The sequence below is a fragment of the Clavelina lepadiformis genome, chromosome 3 (assembly GCF_947623445.1).
Source record: "Clavelina lepadiformis chromosome 3, kaClaLepa1.1, whole genome shotgun sequence".
NCBI classification, from domain to species: Eukaryota; Metazoa; Chordata; class Ascidiacea; order Aplousobranchia; family Clavelinidae; genus Clavelina; species Clavelina lepadiformis.
In genome coordinates, this window is record NC_135242.1 from 6,245,077 (window position 1) to 6,258,521 (window position 13,445).

General features: G+C 36.4%; 1 protein-coding gene across 1 annotated transcript; it reads right to left on the minus strand.

Annotated features, from left to right (window-relative positions):
• Positions 1-3,655: 3,655 nt before the first annotated feature.
• On the minus strand, positions 3,656-12,999 carry LOC143450293 (uncharacterized). Its single transcript, XM_076950771.1, has 12 exons — positions 12,177-12,999; positions 11,945-12,038; positions 11,783-11,836; positions 10,799-10,845; positions 9,982-10,033; positions 9,720-9,834; positions 9,075-9,384; positions 8,917-8,981; positions 8,672-8,831; positions 8,313-8,481; positions 7,851-7,978; positions 3,656-7,662 (listed from the first exon to the last, which is right to left on the minus strand). Coding segments are annotated over exons 1-12 (1,770 nt in total). The 5' UTR covers positions 12,752-12,999; the 3' UTR covers positions 3,656-7,661.
• Between the last annotated feature and the right edge of the window lie 446 nt (positions 13,000-13,445).

Below are 13,445 nucleotides of genomic sequence, written 5' to 3' on the forward strand. Positions count from 1 at the left end.
ATAATTACTTGAGTGTTTTCATGCGGCTCCATGCATACTCTGAAGTTTGAAATTCGGCCCCGACACCAAAAAAGGTTGGGAACCACTGGTCAAGAGGATCGAAAACGGGCGCATTAATGTATGTCCAGTACTCTATATTAATATTAACCAATCGTCTATCGAGCCGATTTGGAACAAAAACTGTTTCTCTAAAGACAAAGCTTGTTTCGTCCTGACATCATTCCCACGTTTTGTCAACATGTGTTGTATCAGCCGACTACTGTATATTCCTAGTACAGCATCTCTTTTAAATGTCTTTTGTTACCTTTTTTTCATCCTATTTTTTAAACGTTTGTTGCAAAATGAAACATTAGGTATAGACTCTGGAGGTACAGAACATAGGTAATGCAGTTTTACTCAGCAATAATTCAGGCGAGCTAGTTTGCTTATAACAAAACTGGTCTTTTTGGTAGTATTTCTGTAGTAATATTTTCTAGAAGTTTGTGCTATTAGTAAAATGCAGTCGGCCTACAGAAAAACGCATATTGCAAATTACAGGAAGATATTCAAACAATTGTGAACAAATTTCGATGACATATAAGCTTAATGTTGCACCATAGACTACTATCACGAATAAATGAATAAGATCTACATGGGATCAAAATAAAAAATACTGAAATAAAACCGTTAAGGGATGGAATATACTCAAAACCGTATTTAATTAAGTACGGAAAAGGTTCAAGAACTCTTTGCTTTGACGGAGTAATTTATTCATTACATTTTGAACTGTAGTAGTCCATGATTGCACCAGAGCAACGTATAAAATGACGTCATAATCTGGCTTACAGAATTTTCCCACCAAAATTATATCGGTTTCCGTCATCTAACTCGTTCTCATTTACAAAGGTTATTCTAAGAGAAAGCATAACTCGGGTGTTAAACTTAAAGGGTTGAAGCTCATTTGCTAGTGTTTGTTGTAATATGATTTTAAATTTTAATATTTTGAAAATACAAATCAAGCCGAACCCAAAAAATTCAAGAGAGTAATGTTGGTCTTAAAAACAACCAATCGCAAAAATATATAAACCAGGCAGTTGACAGTCATTTTATCTGTTTTGAAATATCCAAGAAACATTAATGTCAGAAACAAGGGGATCTAGCAAACCTTCTCATAGCAATAGGCGACCGTAACGATCGACGACCAACAACTAAATGCTTTTACACAGGAACGGTAGATCTTGTCCTTCAGTTTGTCTTGCTTGTAATTGTTAGTTAATCTATTTAAATTCTTGTGATGACTCATCATTGATAACCTTTACCGTTGTTATCAATTATTTAACTTGTAAGCAGGATACTGTGATTTAATATGGACTTGTTTCAGTCGGGACAAAACGTCCATCAGAAGTTAACCAGACCAACTATTAACCTTAATTTCAAACAAAACGATCACACACTTAAAGGAACAAGGGAGTGAAATTCAGCCAACCTTTATCCACAATATGTTCAACTTACCAAAGTGTAAGCTACGCCTTTCGTCAAAGGAAAAAGTAGCCTACACCCTGTAGCCCTAACTACATTAATAGTCACTCTTAAAAGAAAGAAAGCCTTGGACAATTCTAATCAAGGTATTATAAATCAAGAAAGAAGAGAAGAACTAGTGTAATCAATCTCTTTAAAGACTTTGAACGTTATTGGCATGAAGTTACGTGATTTGCACCGTTGAAAATACTATACTGCACCAGTATGGTTAGCCGTGTGTGTCAGTCTGTCAGAACACCCTTCTTTCAACGCGTTCGTAATTTACGAAAGCGTAAGTAACATATTTTGACTGGCCGAAAGGTTCATAAGAAAGTGTTGATAAATTGCATGCACGCTAAACTATTGTGTAGAAAAACATAGCTGTGTTGGCCGAACAGGTCATTATCATACGCAATTGTAAAGTGTGAACGCGTTGACAAAAACACGCGTTCCCTAATTGTCAATCACAGCTACAGCAATTTTTTGCTCGATAATTCAACGTTCATGCAATTTGCGAATGCGTATGTAATTTACCAACGCGTTATTATGACTCTTTCAGCCAGGCAAGCATTTTACTTACGCGTTCGCAATTTGCGAACGTGTTCTCAATTATGAACACGTTGAAAGAAGCGAATTCTCACAAACATGGCTCACCATACACCATACACAGTTTTGAGGAACTAAGCACTCAAAACAAAACTGTAAAAATGGTCTTTTATCAAAAGAAAAATAAGTTGCCGAACACAAAAAGGGGCAATGCCATAAACACTATATTTTATGACATGTTACAACGCAAAAGTTTAGACTCTAGATGGCTAAAGCTTTGGTTTAGTTGAATTTGAGGTGATCCATTGTTTTTTTACAAAATATAACAGCTTATTAATGCCACCTTACGGTTTCTTTTTACGTGCAAGTATCTCGCATACCTGCTTTTGTTGCCTGAAAAAATGATAGAATTAAAAAGCTTTTTTCTTTTTGTGCGGAATCTATCAATAGCTTCAGATTATTTTTAAAACTCCAATTCGGTCAAGAAAATAAACTCGAATTCGGATTTCTTGGCGTTGAGGCTTAGTAGAGAGAGAAAAAATAAGTTGCAAAATACTAGCAGAATCTACCTTATGTACATTTGATGCAGCAAGAGAGGTGAGCAGTGGTGGGATTCAGCTGGTTCGTGCGAACCGGTTCTTGGAATTTTAATGACCTCCGCGAACCGGTTTTTAGCAAAGGTATGAATAGGCCTATGTGTATATCGGCCCCGGGTCAACATGGCAAGCTGCTAGTGGGAGAATCGAATGTTAAAATATTTGAATCCCACCACTGGAGGCGCCATAAGTCATGCACAGCCTTTCATCTTTCACAATAATTTAATCGGTTCACGACTACATACTAAAATTTCAGTCATTTCCAACTCCCCCACAATAATGACCGAAGGCGAAACCAAAACGATTGTAAAATGAAACAGTCTATGTCCATGGTTTATCCAACATAGAGATCTTGGCCTTAGCTATTCTATTAGAAGCACAGCCATCACTGTTACATGCTTTGTAGGAAATCATCGAATATGAGATATAAAACAAAAAGACAAATAGGCTGCCCAGACATTTCCATTTTTGATGAGGTACGAGATCACGTAATTTTCTGATGAGAAGGAATTCTTTTCGTCGTCTTGGAAAACGTTTCAAGCAACGTTTGCGCTTATAATAGTGCTGGGTAGGAGCTTATGATGAAAATACAAAATCTTAAAATCTAAATTATTCTTTAAATCTATTTTTATGCTTCATTATAATATCTATAACCTACATACGCATCAACTACTTTTCGTAATCATTACGCAGTTTTTGGACATTTACGTCTGGTGTTGACGTATCGCCTATTATGGACGAAAATGTACAAATTGTTCGACTGTGTAACTGCAATTAGAAAGCTGTCATGCTTACTGCTTTGTGATCACCGATCATTAAGCGTTTTCGACTGTTCGTGTTAAGTAATAGTCAAACACTACGATATGGATTGCTTTCAGCATTGCTGGCATTTGCAATGTCTGCCTTGTTTCTGGAGGCAGTGACCTATAACATTCAAACTATTTGTCTTAATTGCCGCTTGACAATCTCAAGCTTCAGTTCTATCGTTACTTTCCTTGCAAGAATGGACGCAAAAGAAAAGTATATGGTTTATATTTTGAATTTATTACACTATCAAGTAATGAACCACATGCATTAGACCAGCGATGACGTCAAGGAGCGAAAAGCATGAAGTGCACGCTCATTAGAAGCAAACCACATAGATACCGATGCTAGACATGCAAAATCCAATTCAAACGAATTGAAAAATATTCCTTTCACCTGACAATCAGGCTTATAAAGACAGACAGTTTTCGATAAAGAGCATGTAGACTAGTCCCAGAGGAAAGCAACGGCCGACATTTGCCTTAAAAAAAACAGCGCTGAAAACGATTGAAATTGACTTTCTCAACAATGCGAAAATGTAAAAAATATTATATCCTGTTACACGTGGACGAATGTACTAGACTAGCAGCTCAAGTGAAACAGAAGTAATCAATAACTCATAACAACGGAATAACCAGGCTACACAGAACCAAATTGGTTTGGAAAAGACTTGTTTGCAAAGATACAATACAATAACTCGATCAACGCGCGCAAGCATTGTACTACCGTTATCATTAAACATTTCCATCCGATGAAGATTTGTCATTTTATATCGTTGCGACAAAGCATAATTTTCTAGGTAAAAATGAAGTAAATATCCTAACGGAGACGATTTCGAAATTAATCCTCGCTAGCGGAGATTTGGAAATGGCTGACAAAACAAGTTGAATCAAGTGTTTTACCATCAACAAGCCGTTAAAATGGTTTCAGGCGACATAGCGAATGAAAGAAGACTTTGATAACGCATACACCTAACAAAAAATATTGCATACACAAAACACAGTAATATAAAAAACACTGTATGATAAAAATACATACAACAGTTACGATAGTAAAAGCCAAATTTTCTTCAACATAGATTGGTAAAATAAAGGCATTTAATAATGTTGATAACGTCGTATGACTGCCAACGAAAAAATTTTGCGTAATTAAAATTTCAGTTGATATCCGATCAAGATCGTTTGCGATCATCACAAATTCGTGAAATTAAGTACTTGAAGCATTAAAAATATACCGGATGTCAGGGGCTTGAGCAGAAAAATCACAGAGACAATTAAGTTAAATAGCTTTTCTGATGCAAAACACGTTAATTACCAGTCATTGCACAAAAACGTTTTCTATCAACGAACATGCTGTGCAACCAGCAGTAGAATGTGAGACTTAATGGTGTTTATACGAACTGAAAACGCTTTTGTAAACCACAAGTGGTCAACCGTTTAGCGGCAAAACATAAAATGGTTGTGGCACACACCGCAAAACGCGACAGAAAGATTTAAACATAAATTTGTTTTCAACGTCGATGTAAATTACACCAGCAAGGCAATGCCATCATTACAGTAAACTAAACAAGCTTTAAAACCAAACATTTTACAACACAAGTCGCGCCTAGGGCAACCTTAAACATTAAGAATATTTGTTTCAAGTGGACTACATTACAGCCGGTGCCGCGACGCGTTTATCAGACTATTTGTAGTCGATACAATACACAGAACCAATTATTATTATCGATTCGGACTTTTTAACATAGCGCACGTAGCACTAATATGCGAAACATTGCAAAAACACATACAGCGTTTACAGACATTACCAAACTAAGCACCCCAACAATGCAATTTCCCCGTTCAAAGTTTCAAAATGATTTCCAAACCCCTGGTGAAATACAGAAACGATTTCGAGCTAAAATCACGGCCATCAAATCAATTATATACATACATTATAACATCAAATTATAATGTAAGTTTCTTTTTTATTGAAATGCGACCAACAAACGAAAGGCACAATTTACGCTTCGTGTCTGGCGTTTACCATTGCCCAAAAAGTTTTTTACTAAGCAAGATTTATTTATCATATGAACGGGAATTAGCAGCAGCCTTTCCACCAGTTGTTGCACCGACAGCCTAATCTATTATTTAAAACAAACTCGCCGATCGAACGTTCTTATGTAATGTACTGTATTTACAGCGGCCTCGACATCGTTACACTTATCCAGGATTCTGCGCAATCATCACATTACAACACTGTGCCAACCTACTGCGAGCTAAATTGTCTTGCCTTCACAGTTGGTGGTAAAATGTTCGCTCAGTAAGTAGAGTAGGTCCAGCCGCGACTGTGACCAATTGCGCAGCGCTGTAGTTGAATGAAGCAAGCAAAGCCATGTATGGTTAATTGTTTCCTGGTAGATGATTGCATGATGTAAACCGACAAACATGTATTTGTTGTTCGTGATGTATTTTGAAGCAATCGTGCGAGATACATGGTCGGGAGCTAGGATCGCCTAAAAACCGTGCTGTATTTCACGGGTTTACTTCGCACGACCGTTGCGCATCCGGACGATTTATTGACACCAACATCCCGCTATTCAAATTATAGCTCTGGCGACCTCGTTTAATTCATCTGAACCAGTTGATATGAAATAAACACGTCCAGGAATTGGATTGGTGTTAACAGTTCAGAGCGAAGTAAATTATACGGTTTAGCGAGGCGCCATTGAAAAGTATACAATTACGCGCTATTTGCGCTTGGACTAAATGTGGTCTGAGATTGCTGTACGCCCCCAACTGAGCCATACCAAGCATCCGTTTGGTAATTTGAACGCCCTGAATCCTATAAAAAGCGCCAAGAGTACTTGTGTTTAATGGTGTCCCTATTCTCCCAAGTTTGTGACACGTATTCGGTTATAAAAAGTTACGAAGTATAGGATTCACAACAGCTTAATACGGTTTAATATTTTTGATGATGATTGGCGCGTATAAAGAGTTTTGTTTTCTTGTTTATCTTGCTTCGCTTTGGGCGACCGATTAGAAGTGTTTCTACATTCTTTTGTATTGTTTTACGTTGATTTTTTATGTTGAACGTAACGCAAAACTACTGTAGCCGAACAACTTGCCTACGAGGCATTGAAGCGTGAGGTATACACGGTCTCCAAACGCAGAGGGCAAGCGTTTTATCATAGCTTTTGTGGTATGGAGAAAATTAGCTTTATAACATAAACCAAACAGAATAAAATCTCGAAACGCTTTAACTAACGAAATATGAACACAGAACCAGAATTAATCATGATAAAAACAAGATGTTATACCGCCGTTTGCCTGGAAAAACCGCAGATTTTCATTCTTAAAAATAACTTAGATTATAGGCCTTCCAACTTGCGATACAAGCTGAAAATTGACGGCGTAATATGATTTGCATTGGAATGTAGACCGTTGGGCAAAGACAACACGGATCGAAGATCTGACATGATTATAACCACGGCACAGTTGTTATGCTGGTTTTCAATTAAGTGGTGTGTAAAAATATTACACGCACTGCGAGCGATCCTGCGAAATTCAATAAGGGCGCTCAACTTTCGTCTTCGGAAGTTAATTGATTTGCAGAACAGCGCTGTCATCGCTATTACAATAAATTACAAACGCTCACAGACCATGTTTGCTTTGCTTATCTTCTTGTTTCGACCTTAACAGTCGAGCGCTGATCGAATTAGGTTAATGAGCAAAGAGCTTATGCTATGGACAGACGCCGAGTCTACCAACGGCTATCGCGACATAACTCCTTTAGTTCATACCGACGTTGTTATAATAAAACGCATTCAACTGTAAAAGAACGGGATCTGTTAGCGAATGTGCGATAGCGCTGTTACGTTTATGAGTTTTTGACCTGGGCACTTGACAATATGTAGTGCTGTATACCAGTGCGAGTGGATCAAATGTAAATGAAATCGATAAACATCGTGAAACACATGAAACGGAACAAAGTAATTTTTGTTATATGCCGTAGTCCGGATATGTGTGCTTTAAAGTAAGAAAGCAAACACAAGCTCACTGTTGGCTACAGACGGCATGAAAATTCATTTTCTCTTGTATTTTGCTGCTCGGGTTTTTGACTGGTAAAACAAGGTCCTTTGACGGCGGTGCTTTTCTTGTCTGCGCACTCGTCAAAGCCTTCAGCATCCCTTGAGCTAAAGTGAAATTTGCTGAATGTACATCGTGTTTCAACTTGCAATCTAAAAACATTGAAATGAGACGTTGGTTATGGCTGTACTTTCTGAAATATTTGCATCGTGTGCTTTTTAACAGCGTTGACAGAACTTCTATACTATTACAGTTGTGTTTTTTGTACGTAAAAACAAAAATCTTTCAAAAACATTCCATAAACCATCCATGCTAACAAATAAAACGGCCAAGGAATTACCACAGCTTCTTGGCCGCTATCATCTGTTGCTGTGGCGACGTGAGCGAGTGAAGGTCTCGTATGCCTTCAAGTGATGATGAAGAACAGGTGGAACTTGCAGGCGACGAACAACGCGTTACTTGATCAAGCTGAAGATGGCGATATTTATCATGTTCTTTTTAAAAGTGTGTTATGTTACATATAAAATACACGATAATTTGTTAAAGTCAGCCAGCAGATGTAAATTTACAGCAAAATTTATATATGAACAGCAACGTTATTACAGAATTGGTTTTTAAATAAATTTTCAAAGAATACAGCCTTACATCATAAAAATTCTGTCCTACAGAGCCATTTAACAAATACATGTGGCCAAACAACAGCCCCGGGACGCCAATGTCAACATTCATATCAAGAATTTTTTAAGCAGTTAGAATGATGAACAGAAAAACTCAAACAGATGTTTACTGCATAAAATACTACCATCGTTTGAGATCCATTGTTGGTGTGCATTAGAGTTGAAGAATGGTGCAGAGGGTGGTTAAAACCATTTACTTGATGGTTATTATGATGATTTGGAAATGTTGTGCCTTGATGTGGTGGGCTTGGAGACACATAGAGGTCACTGCTGTCCACTGAACTTGATGATAAGCTATATCATATGCATGAAAGTAATTATGGGCGGGAAAAGAGCATGCAAATTAATTAGCACCCATATGCACATACGAACCATAGTAAACCATATTATTAAATGCCTACTTAGGCAAATTAAGCACTGAAGGTTCTAGACTGAATTTATTACAGAGAGTAGACAGAAGATGTGTCTGCAGATATTATCTTACCTGTGTGATCGATGGATTATAGTTCTGTGATGAAGAGGTGTGTTGTTTAAGCTCTGGTTGCTCATACTCGCATCACCTGACCCACCGTGAGGAAGTCCAGAATTTCCAGATTGGATGAATGCACGTTTTGGTGAGCATGAGCCTTCACTGTCTGAGTCGTCTGCATTAAAGATGATCAATATCATGTATAAGTGTTATTCCATTGATGACTGTTACAGCCCGTTACTGTAATTTTGTCAATTTACATTTTCGTTTAGTTGGAGCGAAAGCACTTGGTTTCATTATACAAGGACTTTGGCTGCGTCTCCTCCTAAAAATCAAATAATGCATTTTAATCGTCGTGATAACACTTTAAAAATTGGTTATGGACCAGACTCAAATACACACAAGTCACAAAACTTACGTTGCAAATGGATGATGTCGAGTTGGACTTGGTGATGGACTTCGACTCGTGGCTCTTGCTAATGACACAGGGTTCAGCATAGATGGGGAAAAACATTGCTTACCTGGTCCGATAAAAGCACGTGTCGGCGATGGGGGTAATGGCGACAAGCTAAAGTGATAGGGGGAAGTGGACAGGGTTAACGGAGAGGGAATACCACTGGACAAGGGTACATGCGAGGTAGGGTGGTGGGGATGTGTGGGGCTGTGTGGACCAGAGGAGTGAACGGATGTACCAAAATCAATAGCACGATTGTGGGCCAGTTTAATGCCTGGAAAAATTCATGTAAGTTGTCTTAAAATGTCTGCTGCCAGCAACAAAAATCTTCACTTTCACTAATATTATCTAAATCTAAGTTACACATGCCCAGACATTATATAAATGGGTTACACCAATTAAACAGAAGATTTTAATTAATTTTATAGCATCTGTATATATATATACTGTATATATCATATTCTAAAGCTTAATCTCAACAAGTTAGATGAATGATCTAACATAAAGAGTTACTGTAAAAAGTTAGCACTTGCCTTCATCAGACAAACCTTATAAAAAACAAAGCATTGGGCTTAAAAAAGCAATTAGTTTAAAATGAAATACAGCAACCTGAAAGTGAGCTGGCTGGTGTTGGAAAGTGAGCTTTGGCCGATGGTGCTTGTGGAGATGGCAACTGGCTTCTTGGTGATGTCATGTAGCTTTCGTAACTAATGCGACGATCACGCTGTAATTTTGAGCAACTTAATTAAACTAAAAGTCTTGTTTGCGTCCTGCAACATTTGCTTGGCAAGCATTTTTTGACTTAATTATGGCGCGAAAGCAAACATTAATGAATCTTGTTCTTGTGTAAGAACAAGAAAATGTCACTTACTATAGATAAATCCCCACAATTAGAAGAAATTTGAATTGTAGTGTGAACCTCTCTGAAAAGAAATTTAATATGTAAATGCAATTAAAAACCTATTTTCAGTATTAAACTATAAACATATTGTTATTTCGTTGGAGAACAACAGATTTTATTATATCATCGCTAAAAACAGTTTTACTGTAGGTCTGTAGCGTCTGTTCATGTTTTAAAGTTAAGTACACAGCAGTACTTCAAACTGAACAAGATGACCGACTTAAAACATGCTCAGTACCTGTTTTCTAACAAGTGGTGATACATTTAAAACATAGCCTAAATTGTCAAATTTTAAACCACAGCTTTAAAGCAGAGATTAAATCAACACCAGCTAGGCAGGAAGGAAATGTTATTGCTAAATGTTAAAAGAAACCGCTGAGCATATTATCTATGTATATCCGCTAATGCTTTGTTGAGCTATGACACATGGTATCAATATAGTTTAAAACACTTCAAAACATGCACAACAAACACATAGGAAATGCTCTAACGGAGCGTTTTTTTCATGACACAAGTATCTTTTCATTGTATTTAACCACTATATGTTACCATAATATCAGTACATAAGATCAATAATAATCATGGTATCACAGCTCTTTAAGGAGAAGTAGGCTAATAATATGTAAGATAACTTTTAGAGAAATTGTTGTATATATACAGTTTTAAACACAGCAAAATAGCTGTTATACACGTGGCGCATTGGCGTTCATTTTAGGGCAAGAAGACCAGCCGAAGTAATACGGAATAACATAGTCAGTATATATATAATTGAAATAAACTGACAAACCTCTCATGGGCAGCTTCCTTGCTTTGAATCCCTTCAAAACTCTCTTCCTGAATAAAAAAAGAATAAATGCTTGGTAAACACAGCAGCATTTTATGTGCTTTAAATTAAAAACGAAATAAATATTTTATGATCACATGCTGGGTCTCTTCCCTCTTTAAACAATCTAATTAAATAGATATTCCATATTGTCAATTTATAACAATACCTATGGTATGTTGTATGGGAGCAGTTATATTTATTACTGCTAAAAGATGTTTCAAAACCATTGAAAAATTGAAAGAGGGGGTCAACCCACTGGCATTCGAATTTGGAAGAAAAACAGATGTGGCAGTGCAACACATTAAGTATCTTATGTGATTTGGTATAAAATATGCCTTCATGAATAGTTGCGAATACTTGCCGTAAATTGAACACATGTTGAATATTAATTATGTACAATTTTAAGGTACATAAACAAATAACATGAACGCTGCACACATTTGTGTGGAATGTAGTAACCATTTGCTAATTCCATTGCCACTTAGAAAAATTTCACAACCACAGCAGTCATTGGCTAACAACCCAAACTCCATTTTAATTAAGATAGGCTACTTAACCTAACATAACATTTGTACATGTTGTAGCAATGCACATTTATTACAAAATAAAAAATGCTGTCTTCCTTACTTAGAAAGACTAGTAAGTGAAAGGAGTCAACAGTTACAGGTGTAATAAATAACACGTCATAGTGGGAAGTGGGAACCTGTTTAAAAGCTAAATGGGATTAATACCAGTAAATAACTTTTGGTTATCCACAGTATATGGTATACTACAGTATATTGGTATACTTAATACTGTATTTACTGTACTATAACAATATTTTACCGAATCCTGTCAAGTTACTTTGAGTTAGGCCTATCCAAAACTTTAAATTTAGCAACGCTGAAATAACAATAATAAGTATTCACGGAAGAAACATTGTATCAATATAAATTAATGCATTACCGACTGTAGTTGATGAAGTCTTAGTCTCGAACGTGACAATCCTGTGGCAGGTGACTAAAATATTGAATATATACATAACAGATATTATGACCAGTACAGTAAGAAAACTTTAGTTGACCAATAAACATAGAATTAAAATTCTATCCTATTCTAAAATCATACCATATTCCCTGAAACAACTGTGGCACTAAATCTTCTGATTCGACCAGTACTAGATGACATTTGTCTGTCCCAACCACTGGTACTTTCGGCAATTCTGTTTAATACAAATACAGTATGTAACATGTGTTAATAACCATCAATACGTCAAAAGCGATGCAAACATGTACAGTATAATAATTGACATAATAGCATATGATATGAAGTACAAGAGAGACACACAGTCTTCACTTACTCTATGTCGTTTAAAATGGGAGCACTGTTGCATCGTTTTAGTACATTGCTTTCTCTTTGTTGATCATCTGAACGAGCCGATGATTTACCAACAAATGCTGAAGACATGGACTTTCCAGAGATGGTTAAAGGATTCCTTGAACTTGCTTCATTTTCAACAGGTCTCCTTTCATTTACATCGTTTACACAGTTTTCATGGGATCTGCGTCGTCTAGCATAGGTGACTGAGCAATGATTTCCAGATTTTAATGGTACAGATGACCTAATGGACCACATGGATTTGCTGCTGTTGCCGAGCAAATTTTGTCGCTCTTTTAAAGAATTGCCATTGCTATTTGCAAACACTGATTTAACTGGTAAGTTGCATGGTTGAGGTTGTTTTTCGCTGTTGCTGGATTGATTAACAAAGTTGGAAGAGTTTTTGCAAGTAGACCAGGTAAAAGCAGATTTCAAAGTTGCAATTTTGATATCGTTTTCTGAAGAATTGTCTTGAGCTTCCATTGGTATTTCGGAAACAGAACTATCATTTTTGTTTTCATTGCTGGAATCGTCAGCTTCCATTCTTTCAGCTGACATTTTGTCTGCTATAATGTTTGCTTAAAACAAGCAGAAATTCCTTTTTTGTTATTTAAACAAGTGTGTATGATAGTGTTTGCAATCAGTGTATAATTAAGTTATAATTTTCTTCAAGTGTGCAACTCACATAGAAGCAGGCTAGTTAATGCAGAAGGCAGGTTAGCTTTTTCAATATGCAAATCAATTTCTATAAATTGCTTACAATCTACTACCTACTCTGTTAACATACGATTGATCTAGTTGAGTTAAAGAAGATGATAACAAACTAAATTTAACTGGAAGTATATGGCAACATGTTTCAAAATACATCAACCAATACAAAAATAGAGACTTAAGTATCAATAAGATACAAAGCCAAACACAGCCAATTCTACAATTGTAATTCTTATAGGAGTAAGCTAAATATTGTATGATTACATTTCAATCTCTTTCTATATAGAGAATATATCTCAATTTAACCTTTGCCTTTCTGGTATATTAGGGCAACTTTTTTTAGAACGAGGGCTGTTGGGATGTTGATTTTTTTCAGCCAGATCATGATAACTAAGAGAAGTTTTTTCAATTAAGTTAGTTCTTTTGGGATAAAAAAGAACGGCAAGAAAGTTGTGGAATTGAACTTAGAAAGTTCCAATCAGTCAATTTTTACACCAGATTAAACTCAATTAGATACCAGATAAAACGTGATTGTGCGTTA

Coding starts and splice junctions, on each gene's coding strand:
- LOC143450293 (XM_076950771.1), bottom strand. CDS start 12,751: ATGTCAGCTGAAAGAATGGAAGCTGACGATTCCAGCAATGAAAACAAA. Junction 11,837..11,944: donor CAGTTGTTTCAGGGAATATG/GTATGATTTTAG, acceptor TCAATATTTTAG/TCACCTGCCACAGGATTGTC. Junction 7,979..8,312: donor ACAATGGATCTCAAACGATG/GTAGTATTTTAT, acceptor CGCCATCTTCAG/CTTGATCAAGTAACGCGTTG.